Source organism: Scleropages formosus, chromosome 18, assembly GCF_900964775.1.
Source record: "Scleropages formosus chromosome 18, fSclFor1.1, whole genome shotgun sequence".
Classification (NCBI taxonomy): Eukaryota; Metazoa; Chordata; class Actinopteri; order Osteoglossiformes; family Osteoglossidae; genus Scleropages; species Scleropages formosus.
This window is the reverse complement of record NC_041823.1, coordinates 21,541,784-21,559,232: the sequence shown is the minus strand read 5'-3', so window position 1 is coordinate 21,559,232 and position 17,449 is coordinate 21,541,784. Positions and strand designations below refer to the sequence as shown.

General features: G+C 40.7%; 1 protein-coding gene across 3 annotated transcripts; it reads right to left on the bottom strand.

Moving 5' to 3' along the window:
* Positions 1 to 5,761: 5,761 nt before the first annotated feature.
* On the bottom strand, positions 5,762 to 16,546 carry smg9 (SMG9 nonsense mediated mRNA decay factor). 3 transcript variants are annotated; one of them, XM_018732171.2, is made up of 14 exons: positions 16,495 to 16,535; positions 15,944 to 16,101; positions 14,314 to 14,388; positions 13,605 to 13,839; positions 13,074 to 13,171; positions 12,776 to 12,888; positions 11,267 to 11,378; positions 10,589 to 10,684; positions 9,111 to 9,196; positions 8,302 to 8,408; positions 7,072 to 7,179; positions 6,803 to 6,928; positions 6,506 to 6,650; positions 5,762 to 6,290 (listed from the first exon to the last, which is right to left on the bottom strand). In XM_018732171.2, the coding sequence occupies exons 2-14, from the start codon at positions 16,085 to 16,087 to the stop codon at positions 6,212 to 6,214; spliced, it is 1,524 nt and encodes a 507-aa protein (XP_018587687.2). In that variant the 5' UTR covers positions 16,088 to 16,101; positions 16,495 to 16,535; the 3' UTR covers positions 5,762 to 6,211. The 3 variants fall into 3 exon arrangements, with proteins under 3 accessions (XP_018587687.2, XP_018587685.2, XP_018587686.2); XM_018732169.2 differs by having other exon boundaries at positions 5,763 to 6,290; positions 16,491 to 16,546; XM_018732170.2 differs by lacking the exon at positions 16,495 to 16,535 and adding an exon at positions 16,353 to 16,480 and having other exon boundaries at positions 5,763 to 6,290.
* Between the last annotated feature and the right edge of the window lie 903 nt (positions 16,547 to 17,449).

Below are 17,449 nucleotides of genomic sequence, written 5' to 3'. Positions count from 1 at the left end.
TCAATTAAAATAGATTCAATACCAGCTTTTAGAAATGAACTCTGTAAGCATGCACATATTACTCAGATCATAACACCTTTTATGATATGAATACCCTTACATAAAGTTTCTCTTGTGGTTTTCCAAGTCAAACTTTGAAGGTGATATGAATGGTCCAAAAACTATTCAGTCACCTACAGAATTCATGGTACAGTAAAAGTAATTTGGATAATGTGTGATAGAATTCAGTAATTTTTCATGCAAATATTAGACATTTTACCCGTATAAAATTTTGTTATTGTCATTCAGATACATACACACACTGTCTGAAACCACTTGTCCCAGGCGGGGTCGCGGTGAACCCCGCAACACAGCGCGCAAGCCTGGAGGGGACACACCCAGGATGGGATGCCAGTCCATCGCAAGGCACCCGAAGCGGGACTCGAACCCCAGACCAGAGAGCAGGCACAGGTCAAACCTGCTGCACCATCGCACCCCCTGCTATTGTCATTCATAAAATACAATTTATTTTGGTTCATTTTTTCAGTTTCCATATTATTAATCTGGGATATGATTATGTAGGGGGCGTGGTGGTGCAGTGGGTTGGACCGGGTCCTGCTCTCTGGTGGGTCTGGGGTTCGAGTCCCGCTTGGGGTGCCTTATGGCAGACTGGCGTCCCGTCCTGGGTGTGTCCCCCTCCCTCTCCGGCCTTACGCCCTGTGTTGCCGGGTAGGCTCTGGTTCCCCCCGACCCCGTATGGGACAAGCGGTTCAGAAAGTGTGTGTGATATGATTATGTATTTTTTTCCTTAAGAAATAATGGTAAAGCAGCCCAACCTCTCAATTAATCCAAAAGCAAGATTTACTTTGCGTAGTTAAATCTGAGAGCACCTCAACTTCATGACTAAATAATCATGTGGTTCTATTCCAAGGGTTCAGAAGACGACATAACCCCATCCCAGATCTGGCCAAGACAGTGGAACCCAGTAAGACACAAAACACACCACTACAAAGGTGATGTGTTTGTGTCTACTGTCAAAGATAATTTTATCATTCATGCTGATATTAATAGATTTTTTCAACTGACCAAGCCTCTTAGTGCTTAGTGATGATGATGTGGCAGAACTGGTAGTTTAATGTGAAATGTTATTCAGGTTGTGCAGTTTGACAGCCAGTGAAGAGAGGCTGGGGTACACACTGTATCGAGGGAGCACAGAGAAGAGAGCAACCACACCCGACCCTTGCCATCAACATACAGCCACATCGCACACATACATGACATAACCCAAAATGCACATGCGAACATAGTATACACAGTAACATTGCTAAGGCACATCAGGCACTAAGGCTGTTAGACCTCAAGAAGCTACAGAACTACAATTTCCTGATTTGTCCAGTCTATCCTCTCCCTTCATTTATAGCTCTGGCAACAGCAGTAGGTTGACCTGTTTTCATGTGTGCCCACCTCTCTCCAATTCATAGTAAATATCTTGCTTAAGGGTACCGTAGCAGGACGCTAGGCAAGGGATGGGTGCAATCATTCACCAGGTCTGTGTCCAGCATGGACAACATGCTTCAGAAGCTATGGTTTATAACATGTATCATATTTCCGTTGGTTTATCATACTTATGATTCACAATTTTTTCCACTGTTAAGTCATAATGGGGAAAATAATTTTGCAAAGACGGAGTGTCAGAAAACAAATAATAATGGCATGACAGTTTGTCTTACCCCTCTATGTTTGTACTTGATGTGAAAGTTTACCACTAGCTTCTCCAAAATAATTTTGCAGAATTTTAGAGACAGAACTCTTCTGTCTTGGCATTGTTTTTCTGAGAGAGTGCAAATGACGGTTCAATTAAACACAATGAAAATTTATATGTAGAGCTCTGAGGTTTCTTGAGGACCTCCAGTACCTGTTAGATCTATTTAGAAATGCAAATAACACCTGACCACCTGGCCAGGGACTTCAGAGAACTAAATATTATGCAATGTGACTCGACACAAATGTATGAAGTGCCATTTGACAATTAAAGCTCATTAGCTGATTTTGTGTACTGTATTTTTTTTCCATCAGCTGTCTAGCCAAAAGAGTACATTAGTCTACTGCACTGATCTCCAAGATACTTTTTTTGTGACTATAGAATTTATTGCAATCCCTATTTTCTGCCTTTCCAAATCTCCATTTTTACCTTGAGTATGGTTGCACACCTGGCTGTAGTTATTCAATATTATATTACTGCACTCTTGAGCATAATATTTCCAAACATACCATTTATTATTAATGGGTTGATAATTCTCTCACACACACACACATTTTTAGAACCGCTTGTCCCATACGGGGTCGCGGAGAACTGGAGCCTACCCGGCAACACAGGGCACAAGGCCGGGGGGGGGGGGACACACCTAGGACGGGACGCCAGTCCGCCGCAAGGTACCCCAAGTAGGACTCGAACCCCAGACCCACTGGAGAGCAGGACCCAGTCCAACCCACTGCGCCACCGTGCCCCCAAGGTTGATAATTCTTCTTTAACAAATTGAATATATTTAGATCATGCCAGAGGGGGACTGTGGCATGGTGTGGCATGGCGGGCTTGGCCTGTGCCCGATGTGCGGTGGGTCTGGGGTTTGAGCCCTGCTTGGAGTGCCTTATGGTGGACTGGTGTCCTGTGGTAGGCTCTAGCTTGCTGCAACCTGCTTGGGACAAGCAGTTGTAGACAATGCAAATCATGCGAGATGTGTCTTAATCTGGATCTTTCTATAGTACAGCTAAACCTGTCTTTTTTGCCTCAGATTCCTTTGTGCTCACACAAGCCAACACCCAAAGCATAAGCACATGCCTGTTTGTCCACACTGGTTCATAATGCCAGTAGCAAAGTTGCTACCATCTACCATTTTGTTCAGTCTTATTCACAGAAGTAATGCCCTATAGAAACGCAGCAATGTGCACATCCCTGTGGATAAACAAACATACTCATAACAAGCATCAGCACATTTTTACATTCTGGAACATAATTCTTCAAATCAGAGCTTGAACCACCCAGAAATGAAAGTAGAGTGAAGAAGTTCCACTTTTCCTGGAATTATAGGGAGGTAAGATCATCATCTGTGACAAATTTGCATAGCCTTCAGAAAAGATTGCATGGTTACAACATATAAAACTGATAGATATTTACTAAAAGGAAAATATTCAAATGTTTTGACCATACATTTAATAATTTTTATATATATACATTTTAGCCCTTAATAAAACAAGTTCCTATTCCACCACAAGACAAATGCAGTACAGTACGATTACATGGAATACAATATCTGAAATTACCTTTCACTCAGCCTTCCAAAAGGAAAGCTGCATTGAGGAACTACCATTGATATAATAAAGGATTTCATTCTTTCTTCTAATCAGATCCTTTAAAAAACATGCTGTTACTTTCTCCTACTACAACTGAAGGATACTCTCAAAATTAATCAACAAATTAAAACATTGTTCAAGTCAAAGCTTGTTACTCCAGTACAACTAATCCTATTATATTCACTCCTTAAGTTCAGCAAACTTTGAGAGATGAGTGATACTTTATTTCCTGGACAGATAAGGGGTTTGTTTTCCTGATCAGTATGTGAATGTCTCATGGATATTATCTACAAAAGCTGTATGCTCCTGCAAGCACTTCCTTTTTTCCTCATGACATGACTAGACCCTGAAAGAATACTTCCTGCTTCAATGTTGCGACTGCAGACGTGGTAACCACATCACCTGCCTATAAGAAAATGTGAGCAAGCAGCAGTGATTTTATAAGCAAATACAGTGATGACCACATTAATAACATTTCATGTGAGTGTTTCTTGGCTACTAGGGGGTGTGGTGGCGCAGTGGGTTGAACTACAGTCCTGCTCTTCAGTGGGTCTGGGGTTCGAGTCCTACTTGAAGTGCCTTGCGATGGATTGGTGTCTCCTCCTGGGTGTGTCCCCTCCCCCTCTGGCCTTACGCCCTGTGTTACTGGGTAGGCTCTGGTTCCCTATGGAACAAGTGGTTCTGAAAATGTGTCTGTGTTTCTTGGCTGGTTGAGAGAAGCTGTCCAGCTTTTTCTCCTTTATAGCACAATCTCACTATACTATACTTGCTCTTGTGTCCAGGTACAACTGGGACAGGTGCTTCCAAAGATCTAAGAATTAATAAAGTAATTGATTTTTAAACTGTAAGCTATGTCTTTCACCCTCTGAAGTTTACCAAAATTTCCTGAGTTGGCCTGCTAGATATAACTTATTTCAAGAATCTTTTAAGAAAAGAGGTTCTGCTGTGGAACTACTATCAGTTAAGGTTTTAAGAGCTAGTTTATTGCACATCCAGCACTTTTCCAGAAGTTATTTCTGACTTCTGAATTTTTCAAAATACTTAGGCCAACTTTAATGTTGGAATTGCAAGACACATACATGTGACAGGAGAACAGATGTCACCCAGTTTTGGAAGCTTTGGGTCTTCAAGGGTTGAGTCAGATTTCAATGCTATGCACCTGTGCAAAATTTAACAAAAATATGTTCAATCTTAGTGCAACCTGTTGAAAAATGGAAAGCACAACAGCCATGCCTTATAATCTAGGACTTACTAAATATGTAGAAAAGTACCAAATGTATTTCATGTGCACTGCAAATGTATAACTGCAAGTACAGATTAAAAAATAAAATGACATGAACCTTGTGTGTATTGCAGAAAAGTCAGGATGCTCTATAGCCATGGTAACTTCAAAACAAAGGGTATACCAGGCACATGTAGACACTGCAACAGAGCAAATGTGATCTTGTGTAATACAAAATTCCTTATTCAACTGAACAGACTTATGTAATGTAGTGATAAAGTTCAGAGCTGAAGGGAACCACATGAAGAATTCCTTCAGGTTTTTATAAATCTGCTTTATAAGAATCATTCTGAAGTACAAGGGACATCATATATAATATAACTCTCTTATGATGTATTCAACACTTATCTACATTGTCATTAGAGGTAATGAGCAACTGCATAGCTTCTTATATTGCCCGATTGTAATCTTTTCCTAAAATAGCCAATTCACTTTAAAATAAAACATGTTTTCCTGTATCACAATGTGTTAAATATGATTAAAATCTATAGTGAGTATATAGATTATATAGATATGGTACAAGATATGATTCATACTCATCTGCTTACGTTTAGCTGGAAAAAAGTACCCATCCAGAGATACCCAAACCTAGCTTTTATATGGTAGTTCTGTGATGCAAAAGATGTCAATGTGTTAAAGGGTTTATTTTCCTGATGAGTAGGTGCATGTTGGGGGGATGTGGTGGCACGGTGAGCTTGACCAGTACCTCACTGTTTAGAAGACATGGGGTTCCACCCCTACTCGAAGTCCACGGTGGCTCTGTACTTCTCCCTGCATGTGCTTCCCCCAACATACAGAAGATGGCACTAGCAACCCCCCTCTGTTCCTCCCTTGCCATGAAAACCAAGCACGTGGTCACTATGGGTCAGGTTTGACTTGATAGCAACAACATGTGCATGTCTCATTTAGCAGACGTACGTCTCCTAGAAAATACAATTTGTGAATTACATTAGGAGAAAGCAAGACATAGTTGCAGACGTGATTATTAAGTACAGTTAGTTTGTTTCTTTCACCATATGCACTAATGTTCATCACACAAGTAGCTGCATGGTCTCATGGATATCCTCTACAAGAGCTGTACACTCTCCTGCAAGCACTTCCTGTTTTTCTCTTAACATGACTAGCCCCTGGAAGAATACTTCCTGTTTGAATGTTGTAACTGCAGACATGGTAACCACATCATTGACAAAAGGTATTCTCTTCAAATACATTTTTCAGAACATTAAGTGTTGCCAACATAAAAGATAACAACATCACATTTGAAAGTCCAAATTTTATTAGTCAATTAACATATGAACCAAGGTCAAACTTGAGTTCCCTTATGTAATAAAAGCTGTTTTTAGTATATGCATTCTGTCCCATCAACAGTAAACTTCATCTTCTCTTTCCAAATCCATTCCACGTACCACCAGTGCCATTGAACAGGAATGGTAACAGTGCCTTATGTTCCTGTATGATCGTTTCTCCACGGCATCTCAACAATCATGCTTCAGGAGTGCTGGCTGCCCTCAGGACACAGTCCCATGTCCCAGCTAAGCCAAAGGCAATGTTTGCCTTTTCCACTGTTTGCGTAGTTATGACAACACCCGCAGTCCAAAATTATGAAAGCAGACGGCTGTACTCAGAGAGTGCAGAGGACTTCTTGACCCCATCCCAGATCCGAGCTGCATAGTGGAACCTTGCCAGATCCAAAACAAAGTACTATGAAAATTTTAATCAAGACACAATATCTTACCACAATCTTAATTAAAACATGTCAATATTACTTTTCTTACAGCTACACAATGCAAATTGGGAGACTGTCAAAGAATTTTTTTAAATGAGTTAATTCATGACTTTATTATTCACATATTTTAATGAAAAAGTGATATAAATCTCACTTTCTGATCTTACCAGTTCTTCTCTGTGAGGATGGTGTGGGAGAGCTGGCAGCGGGACATTGCTAAGACCTGGCTGCGCAGTTTGGCAACCATTGAGGAGAAGCTGGGATGCCCCCTGTACCCAGGAAGCAGAGAGAAGAGTGGGACCACACCTGACCCTGGTGACCAAAGCAGAACCACGTTATATACATAGGAGATATAACCCACTGAGCACATGCAAAAATATACTTACCACACACACAGCAACATAGAAGTGTTGTTACACTATGTTAGCCATTTCCAGGCCCCCAGACAACAGAACTTTTCTGACCTGCTCTTGTTAAGCCATCCTCTGCCTCCGTCTCTAGCACCGGCAGCAGAAACAAGTTGACTTCTGTTTCCAAGTAATCCCTTCCCAGGCCAGGGAAGATGTTACAGTCGAGCATTGATAACGTGCCTGAAAAAATATGTTGTATCATACCTACTGAACACTGCAATTCACTGAAGCACTTCACAGCCTTCCTCATAACATGAAGAACTCTTACAGCACAGAGTCAGACACAGGACAATGTTGAGTCTGGGAATAGCTTTCTGCCTCACCTTTGTATTTCAGGTGAGAGTGAGCCATTAGTTTGTCTACCACGAAGTGCATTTTCTTCAGGTTTTGTGGACAAAACTCCTCCCTCTTTGCTTTGTTCTGCAGGAACACTAGAAAAACACAAAGTGAACACAGCAAATTTGTACATGCATCCTTCCGTGTTTTCAAAGCTGCCAGCTCTGAGCTTGAACACAACCTTAAAATTGTATGATGCTATACAGAAATACAAATAAGAAGAGAACTGATCAAGGATTTCTAAGAAAAAACTGCCTGGATGGTGTGTCATATGATGTAGTTTCAGCTGTCACCTGGTAGTCCACTGGTTCTCATATTTTCTTTTTCCCTGCCGTTTCAGTTCTTTTCAGCATAATTATGAATTCTGCTAAGTTGGTAGCAGAGTGGGGAGGGCAGGTCCTGCTCTCTGGTGGGTCTGGGGTTTGAGTCCTGCTTGGGGTGCCTTGCGGCGGACTGGCGTCTCGTCCAGGGTGTGTCCCCTCCCCTTTCAGCCTTGCGCCCTGTGTTGCCGCATTAGGCTCTGGTTTGCCACGACCCCACTTGGGACAAGCGGTTTCAGACTCTGTGTGTGTGTGTGTGTGTGTGTGTGTGTGTGGTAGCGCAGTCAGTGATTGCATCTTTCTATTTATGGGTAAAACATATGCAACTGAAGTGATGTGCTGTAGTTAAAATAGGACTTCTGTTCAACAGGGTGACCATCCAAGGCAATGCAAAACAATTTACAATTTACTCTCATGCCAAACCAAGACAAACTACATAAAATATATATCAATTTGCACTGAGTAAACAAGTTCCTAAATTGTTTGGACTTACTATTCCAATGCAGGCTGCAACAATGCAAGTGTACATCCAAAAAAAATCCCAGTCAAGTGATTTGGCCAAATAGCATCTCAGCTCAATAGAAATGATATGGTACAAATAAGTGTAGCTTCACTTCCAGTGGCAAAAGGAGAAGTCAGTATAATCATTACCAGAAGTACATCGTGCAGTAACAAATTTGCCTTTACAAAGACCCAGGATCTTCAAAATTTGTAATTTTACATGAAGAGGGTGTGTAGTGGTTGTCTGGGGAAAGATAGCTAGGACAGATCACCAATTTGAATTTGTAAAGAGTAACAGTTTTGAAAAAATGTTGCCTGTATTTGCTATACAATAACACACATGTATAGTTGTACATTGCTACATATATTGTACAATGTATCTATAGTACAACTCACCAATGTGGGGGTAATATTCAGATCCATCATCAGAGCCAGACGAGCCAGTGTTGTCATGACTGGCAGATGGCGTGGATGGCTTGAGCATCTCTGCGGTCTGAAGAAATCTAGACAAAAATACTGCTACACTGAGAGGCACTAAGGTCCCACATGTGTACTGCTCAACCAAGGACTAAACACATCATGGTTACTGGCATCTAATCAGTACTTCCGAAAAACCTAATTACATCTGTTTTACTTCTGTACAGTTGTTGATTTTTACAGAGCTGTTACATTCCATTTTTAAAGGTGATCATAGAAAACAAGAAGCTGACAAAAGGTGGGACAGCTGGTAGAGTAGTGGTTAGAGTTGCTGCCTTTGGATGCAAAGGATGCAGGTTTGAGTCCCAGCTCCAGCTGTAGTACCCTTGAACAAGTTACTTACCCTGAATTACTTCAGTAAAATTGCCCATCTATAGAAATGGGTAAATATCTGTATGTAGCTTAACACTAAGTCGCTTTGGAGAAAAGTGTCAGCTAAATAAATAAATAGATGTAAAAGGTTTAACACAGCATAAGCTCATTCACTAATATTTCTAAGTGAGTGGAGTTTTGGCTTTTTTCACATTAATATTCAAACTGCCATATGTAGTATGTGATAGGATGCAAAGTGATCACAAATCATATGATCTTGGATCATGTACTGATAACTTACAAATAAAACCAGAAAACCACCAGAAATGAAAATTTTGAAAGTGTGAAGGACCTTTAACATCTGGGAGGTTAAATTTTCACTACCTAGTTTAGAGCAAAAATAAAGAAATAAATACCTGTACAGGTTGACATCTGTAAACCAGTCTTGAACAACAATAACAACATGGCAGACGGTGAAGAGAAAAGCAGCAATCTGCAAAGACTGGTAAAATGAGGACAAGCAAGGTCATAAGAAATTTTTTAATCTTTCAGAAATCACATTATCAAAATTATCACATCCCTTTATGTTGCGGGAAAGCAAAATAAAGGACAAGACTTCCGGTATTAACTTTTTGCTCCTTGCTTTTCTCTTCCCCCCGCTGAATCTATTAAATTATTGCACAAGGGAAGATGTTTTGTTCAGCCTGTCATGTTTTTGAACAAGGTGTGGTTATTTTTGTCAACTACTGACATTTAAATAGAGCAGAGGGAAAGGAATGGCAAGAAAAAAAACCCACCACACACACATACACACACCCTTTTATGACCTACAAAAATATTACTGCCTACTCGCATCACTTTTGCTATTCCTGGATAGCCACACCTTGTCTTCAACTGCAACAATAACTTGTCTTTATTCTGCCACACTAAGCAGAAGAAAAGCGGGATATTTTCTACTACTATTGTGTACACATCTCTAGAACTGTGGCTCATAAGATATCAACAGAACTACCAAGATGTGAAACTGGAGTGTCAAGAAAAGGCTACTGCTAAGCAAACTAGGACCCTTATCAAAAATTCACTGTACTGTGATAAGACTGCATGTTACTGTTTTGATTTTACTCTTGAAATTTGTTCCATAGTTTTGAAGGACAACTTTCATTTCAACGACAGGATTCCCCTCTACAACAATTCAAGCATATATAATTAACTTGTACCTTAGTCAGCCATCAGGTAATGTATACATACAACAAAAAAAAACTGCAGCAACAGCTTATGAAAACATATGGCTGTTACATTGTCATTTTACTTCCACAATGAACAGTAAAACATGCAGGAAGACCAGATGCTTTTGTTTTCATTTCAGCCGCTGGCAATTTTTTTAAAGGAAAAATTCAGTCTCAGTGTATCACATGTATCAGGCTACCTTATGCAATGGTATGATAAAGCTTTGTGAGGGGTAATAAGAGCAAAGAATAAAAATGGCACTTGACAAAGCAAGCTGCATTATTTCAACCAGCAACTTTTGATGTTATGCATACAGGTTTATGACAAATTGACTGTAGTCAAGAATCACGAGATGGATGGACATTTTTGTTGTCCAAGATATACATTGCTTTGGAGAAAAGCATTTGCTAAACTAAAAAATGTATACTTTCTTTCAGGGCCTCCATGTGCTTCCTCTTATGAATGTGTCTGCAATACGTTTCTTTTTTGTGTGATGTAACGACACAAATATTGTTAGGAAATGGAATAAAATTAACTTCCATGAACTCTAGATAATGACCATGTTATAGGAAATTTGGGGTATTATGAAGTACTAAACTGCACAAGGCTTTTAGAAACTGAAAGGAGACTTGATTTCTTCATGTTTCTATAAGACTACCTTACTGACCTGCATTTCCACATAAGTGTGAGGCAGGTTGTACTCAGGGGGCAGCTTGCGATCGTTGTTAATGAGATGATCCAAAATAGATGGACTCAGAACAGGCTGTAGATAGATCAGAATGGTACATTGGTGCTGGACATGAAAACATACCACATTTTTATGCACCTACTCGTGCAATGAATATTGGCGCATAAAGTGTAAAGAAACAAACTAAGTTTACTTAAGAATCACATGTCTGCAACTATGTTTATCATTCTCCTAATGTAATGCACAAATTGTATTTCTTTGAGATGTACGTCGCTTTAGAGAAAAACGTCTGCTAAATTAATACATGTAAATGTAAGAATACAAGAAGAATATAAAATCAACTAGATAAAATATATCATCTTGGACAAAAGAATGGAGGTCATCGTACCATGCCCATTTTAATAAATGCCTCATAAATGCATTTAGTACACCCTACCTAATTCTTGAAACTAATTCCTGAAGGGAAAACACCCTTGGACAGTACTTGATTATTAAAATGTACTAACACTATCTACAATATAAAAAGGGCAAAGCTGCTTCTAAAGAAATATCTACAGCTTAATTTTTAATTTAATTTATTAGTTTTAATAATGCAAACACACGCAGAATTGTGAATTCATAATTATAAAAAGACCTGTGCTTAAAATGCAGCCTGACCTGCGTATCTAGAAAGATGACTCTCTCCTGGGTAATGTAGAAGTCAATTCCACTGCTTTGGTTACCACCTCTCTCTTTGATCTCCTGACTCTGTGCTCTGAAGACATAAGCTCTGAAAAACAAAACAACATATTAAATTCAAACACCAGACAACAGCAATCACTGGTCTTTAACCAACTACAAAAGAGAGTATACCAGTAAATTCACATTTGAACAATAAAACATTGTACAACATGCACTCATCCCATGTTACTAGGTGTCCCAATTTCTGGTTTTTCATGTATCCAGGCAAAGATTACTAATATCATTAACCAGATTTTGTTAGGTACATTTGAAAATCATGCCATGCCAATGAGACAGTACGACGGAGTGCATTGTGAGAACCACATACTCCGCAATCACTCGTCATCCTACAGAAGGCAGTCCGTACACACACTATCACAATGGTTTTGCATACACTAGACCCTTCAAGAATGAAATTTCCACTATAGCTAACAGATACCCTTTAGACCCAGAATGTGGGCTCTACGGGAATCCTGACACAAGCAGCAGTTGTTAAAGGGGCCCCAAGGACAAGATAAAAGTAGCAACAATAATTTCACTGTTACATTTGTTTTTCCTTTCAATATTGGAGTCTTTAGGGTGAACGTAGGATGGGTTGAAACATTTTTTTTTTTTTTTTCTGAACCGCTTGTCCCATACGGGGTCGCGGGGAACCGGAGCCTACCCGGCAACACAGGGCATAAGGCCGGAGGGGGAGGGGACACACCCAGGACGGGACACCAGTCCGTCGCAAGGCACCCCAAGTGGGACTCGAACCCCAGACCCACTGAAGAGTAGGACCCGGTCCAACCCACTGCGCCACCGCACCCCCTAAACAAACAAACAAACACACACACACACACACACACACACACACACTTTTCAGAACCACTTGTCCCAGACGGGGTCGCAGAGAGCCGGAGCCTACCCGGCAACACAGGGTGTAAGGCCAGAGGGGGAGGGGACACACCCAGGACGGGACGCCAGTCCGCCGCAAGGCACCCCAAGCGGGACTCGAACCCCAGACCCACCAGAGAGCAGGACCCGGTCCAACCCACTGCGCCCCCTGGGTTGAAACAAGTTATACTTTTTCCCAGTACTAAAAATTGAGTAATTTAACACTTTAAGACTTTTTGATAGTCTGCCAGTTGTAATGGAAAAAACATTATAGCTAGTAAACAAGGGACAGATGTACCTGAAATAAGGAATCAATGGCCCTAAAAATGAAACCCACCTCTGATGTGCCATGAACTACACATTATATGAGAAGTAATCTGCTGCTGAAACTTTGAGAAAGGTACTCTATTTGACAGGAAAACGAATCAGATTAAACGGACTCCCTCTATAAACACCAGGCTGTGCAAATCACTATGTTTTCACAAATATAGGGAAACAAAAACCACACTGTCCTTATCTGTTCAAGAGAATGAACACAGCTGATGTTAAGGATCTGGAATGGAACGGTACCTCTGGTCATCTTCAGGAAGGTTAGCTGACAGGAGTGACATGACTGTAGATTTGCCTGTTCCCTGCAGCCCAATAGCCCCCACCACTAGCATGTCTGTCTGGTCCCGAAGATACTGCAAAGCACATCAAGTACAAAGCCTGTCATTCTCCATTCCACTGCCTTTCTAACACAGATTGTTAAACAGACAGACAGGATACACCTCTGCATGTACCACTTTGCATGACAAAATATGACAAATTTGATCAGATAATAATAGTGGAACTCTGTTGTTGAACTTTTTAAAATTTATTCGTTTACCTCCATGGCACTATCACACCAATTCATCTGGTCATCCACCAGCTTAATGCTGTGCTTCATTTTCTCTGGAGGGAGAAGCTTAGCCTGTCCAATCACAGCTGTGAAAGAAAAAAGTTATCCACATAACTATTCAATTTACAAAGTGAAATTATAAATAAAGCTGTTAGTCAAGGTTCTGTGATTTTTTTAAAATTGCCTTTTAGAGTATTTTGAGCAAGTTTTTCAAATAATAAAGTGGAAACTATTTACATACTTCAGTTAAAAAAAAAAAAAAACTTATAATTATCCCCTTGATTTCCACAATCTACTAACAAGTATGTTAAGTATGGTTAAAAATTGCCTTGTAATAATAATAATAATCATACAAGCATTTTCCATATGAAATGGCATCTTGATTTCTACTATTTATTAAGACGTTAAAGGTGGTTAAAAACTGTTTTGAATTAATATTAATTATCATAAATCATTAGCCATATGTCAGGGTACATGTACTGTAGTTGGGGGAAAAAGATCAAGGTCAAGGACACTCACGATCCACTGTACCACTAGAAGCAGCAGAGGCCATGCCTCTGTTTTGAATTTGGTAGACAGGCTGGGTGGGACGCTGGCCCTCTCTCTCCAACTTAGCAATTCCTGGGCCTGGAGCCGTAGGAGCCAAATCAGCAGACATTGTTGGTTTCCCTCCATCTTCTCTTGGCTTAATGAGCATAATGGGCTTCTCCAGGGAAGGGGTGACGCCTGTAGCAGCACTCTGACTTGGCTTGGTCTGAAACACACACACAAACACTGTCTGAAACTGCTTGTCCCAAGCGGGGTCACAGCGAACTGGAGCCTAACCGGGCAACACAGGGCGCAGGGCTGGAGGGGGAGGGGACGCACCCAGGACAGGACGCCAGTCCGTCGCAAGGTACCCCAAACAGGACTTGAACCCCAGACCTACCAGAGAGTAGGACCTGGCCAAACCCGCTGCGCCAATGCGCCCCCCTACTTGGTCTGAAACATCAAGAGTTAATGCAACATCAATACTAAACAGAAAAATACTGAAAACAATTTATTTTAAAATGCTATGCAGCACAAACTATCCAGCACCTGGATTTGTCACTGGTTGATAATTTAAAAAAAAAAAAAAAAGAAGAAAAAAATCTGTTCATAGTTCCAGAAAGAACCAAAACAAGTGTACGAATTTGTTTAAAATCCATTGAAGATAATTTCCACAACTGCCTACAAACTGCATACTTACCCTTTCTGCTGGGGGCTTTGCTAAGATGATTGGGGTCTTCTGCAGGACAGGCCCCGGTGGCTCCTCACTGCCATCCTGTGGACAAAGTGAAAAGTTGGTTTATTCCATTGCTTAGCAAATACAACAGGAATTTACCAGTGGGCACCTATCAACAAAGAACAAACCAAATACAGGCTTGCCTCACATAAATAACACACATTACAAGAATTCAGACTTATGGAAATTTTAGACTACAAATTACATGTACTCATAAGGAAAAGGTAAGTGCTGTCAAGATGATTCACAGCCACCACTCGTGGCTGTCTTTGGTAAGTGAGGGTAAAAAAAAAAAAGTGGTTTACTACTGCCTTACTCAACGCATGTATTTGGGTGCAAATAACCCCAAGAACATGGAGAACATGCAAACTCCATACACCCTGAGCTGGATTCAAACCGAAGCATGAACAAGCATGAAGCAGGTGGCATGGTGGCAGAGCGAGTAGTGCTGTTGTCTCACAGCGCCTGGGTGGTGCGAGAGGAGATGAGATCAATCTCTGCTCAGTCTGTGTGGAGTTTGTATGTTCTCCCCATGTCTGCATGGGTTTCCTCTGGGTGCTCCAGTTTCCTCCCACAGTCCAAAGACATGCTGTTCAGGTCCCCCATATAGTGTGTGAGTGACAGAGAGAGAGTGTGTTTCACTGATGTATGGATGAGAGACCCAGGGTAAATAGTGTATCTAGCAGCGCAAGTTACCTTGGTGAATAAGGTGTGTGGGCTGATAACACTACATAGAGTTCACTGGAAGTCGCTTTGGAGAAAAGCGTCTGCTAAATAAATAAACGTAAATGTATGTAATCTAACTGTGAGGCACCACTGACAATTACAAAAAACACCTAATAAAAACAAAGATTTCAAGTCAAAATATGAGCACTGCTGATGTCATGCATGACAAAACATGAGCAGCCCCCATCCCCACATGTGCTGTGGCTTCACCCACTTATCTCAGTTGTCTAGATGTTGACACCTACAAGCATCTCTCTAAAACCCTTGTGACTTATTATCACAGTGTAAAACCTTCATCTATCACAAGTCCTGAAAGAAAGCTTTAATGACAGTGCTAAAAAGTTTCCTTACCTATACGTGTAAAACTTCAAGTGACAAATCACACAGCACTCTACTGAAAGACAGTATCATTTCACGACTTTTCCGTGATTTCACTGAGTACACATTAATAATAACAATTTAATAATAATAATTTCTGAGATGTACATCGCTTTGGAGAAAAGCGTCTACTAAATGAAGTGTAAATGTAAATAACACAAGACAATTTACTAGTTCGACAGAAAGAGGGGTTGCAAAGTGTTACAAGTGATTAAATGATCGATTACAAGAATTCCATCTTATGCAGTGTAACAGTGATGATGATAATAATAATAATGATGATAATTTTTATTCTATATAGCCAAAGCAAGCATGAAGCGAATATCATGTAAACAATACACACTCTATGTATCCAGCTAGGCACCAAGCCACTGAGCACGTGGACGTTAAAGATGACTCTGAAGTCGGTGTTGGGAGTACTACTAATATACTACTGGGCTGTTTTTCACTATTGCTCCGTGAGTGCAGTGCTATGTGTGTTAACACGCACCCTCCGCTCCCGAGGCACATATTCCCGCTCCCTGCCCGGCCCAGACAGGTTCTGTCCAGGGGGGCCCGGCTCTCGATTCTGGCGTCGCCTCCTCCTCCGTCCCGGGCCGTACATGCCAGGCTGACTGTGGCCGGACTCGGACATCTCTCCAGTGTGCACTACGAATATATGAACATGTCACTGCAGACTGGTGTGTGTATGCATAAATTTACTCTGACTCACTCAGTCTCAATTCAACACGTTTTGGAAAAATTGCCATTGAATTTCAGCTTAATAACAAGCGACATCCTTTATTATTATGTTATTTAATTTCTACTTTCGGAACTGTGCTGAAATGATAAACTAAGGTACCCATCATTCTATCAACAAATCAATTTTTTTTCCCATCGTGACTGACTCAGTCACTCACATCAAGGACTACAAAATTTTGGTCCCGTCGTCAGACGCGGAATTGTTGACAAATACCAGCATTATACTTTTCCATTAACTATTTATGTTTTCTTGATTGAAATTTGATCACGGTGATACATTTAAAGTGCGTACGTACTCACAAACTCTTCGGTTTTAACAGCGAGGTAGCCGGAAATACAACTGTATTGTGTTCCGCACTATATTTCTCTCGTAAGGAAAATAGTGCTGCACTCTTAGTTCCGACTGGAAAAAACGGACTCCCTTAATTATTGTATTATATTATATTATATTATATTATATTATATTATATTATACAACCAAGTCTGAAATTCTATACAATATTATAAAAATATAAAATATATGTAATTTGCGTTAATCACAGACAAACTTTGAAAGGACAGGACATTGATTGCTCTGAAGACATTTGTGAAAAAATGAAATAATAATGAACCAATGCATCCACTAGAGGCTAATTTGTTCTTACTTTTACTTACTTTACTCCAAAGCCCCCTTCTTGTCAGTTTCATTAATGCATGAATTTACCACAGACCTATGAAATAAGCACATTTCAGAACTCTGTGCAATGCCTGTTCATAGGAAACACCTGTACATTGTAGCAGACAGACAGACAGACAGCTTCTGAACCACTTGTCCCATACAGGGAACCAGAGCCTACCCGGCAACGCAGAACGTAAGGCCGGAGGGGGAGGGGACGCCAGTCTGTCGCAAGGCACCCCAAGCAGGACTCGAACCCCAGACCCACTGGAGAGCAGGACCCGGTCCAACCCACTGCGCCACCGCACCCTCTTGCTACATTGTAGCATATACCGTATATTTACCGAATGAAGCATTTTGTTATTCTTTGTTTTTTACATTATTGCCTACCTGAATTGCTGAGTTCAGTTAAAAGTTAAGCACCTAGGCAAAGAAATGGATTTCAGGTTAATGTTAAAATACAAATTAATGCATTTTCTCTCGATAGACATGCTAAATTTAACAAACCAGCAGCATGGTGGCAAAGTAAGTCTCACAGCACCAGGATGATGTGAGATGAGGTGGGTTTGATCCCTGCTCAGTCTGTGTGGAGTTTACATG

What these genes read in the sequence shown, in the direction of transcription:
- smg9 (XM_018732169.2), bottom strand. An exon ending in ATGTGCCTCGGGAGCGGAGG is followed by an intron (nt 14,389 to 15,943) that starts GTGCGTGTTAAC and finishes CTTTGTCCACAG; the next exon opens with GATGGCAGTGAGGAGCCACC. An exon ending in CTCTCACCTGAAATACAAAG is followed by an intron (nt 6,929 to 7,071) that starts GTGAGGCAGAAA and finishes ATATTTTTTCAG; the next exon opens with GCACGTTATCAATGCTCGAC.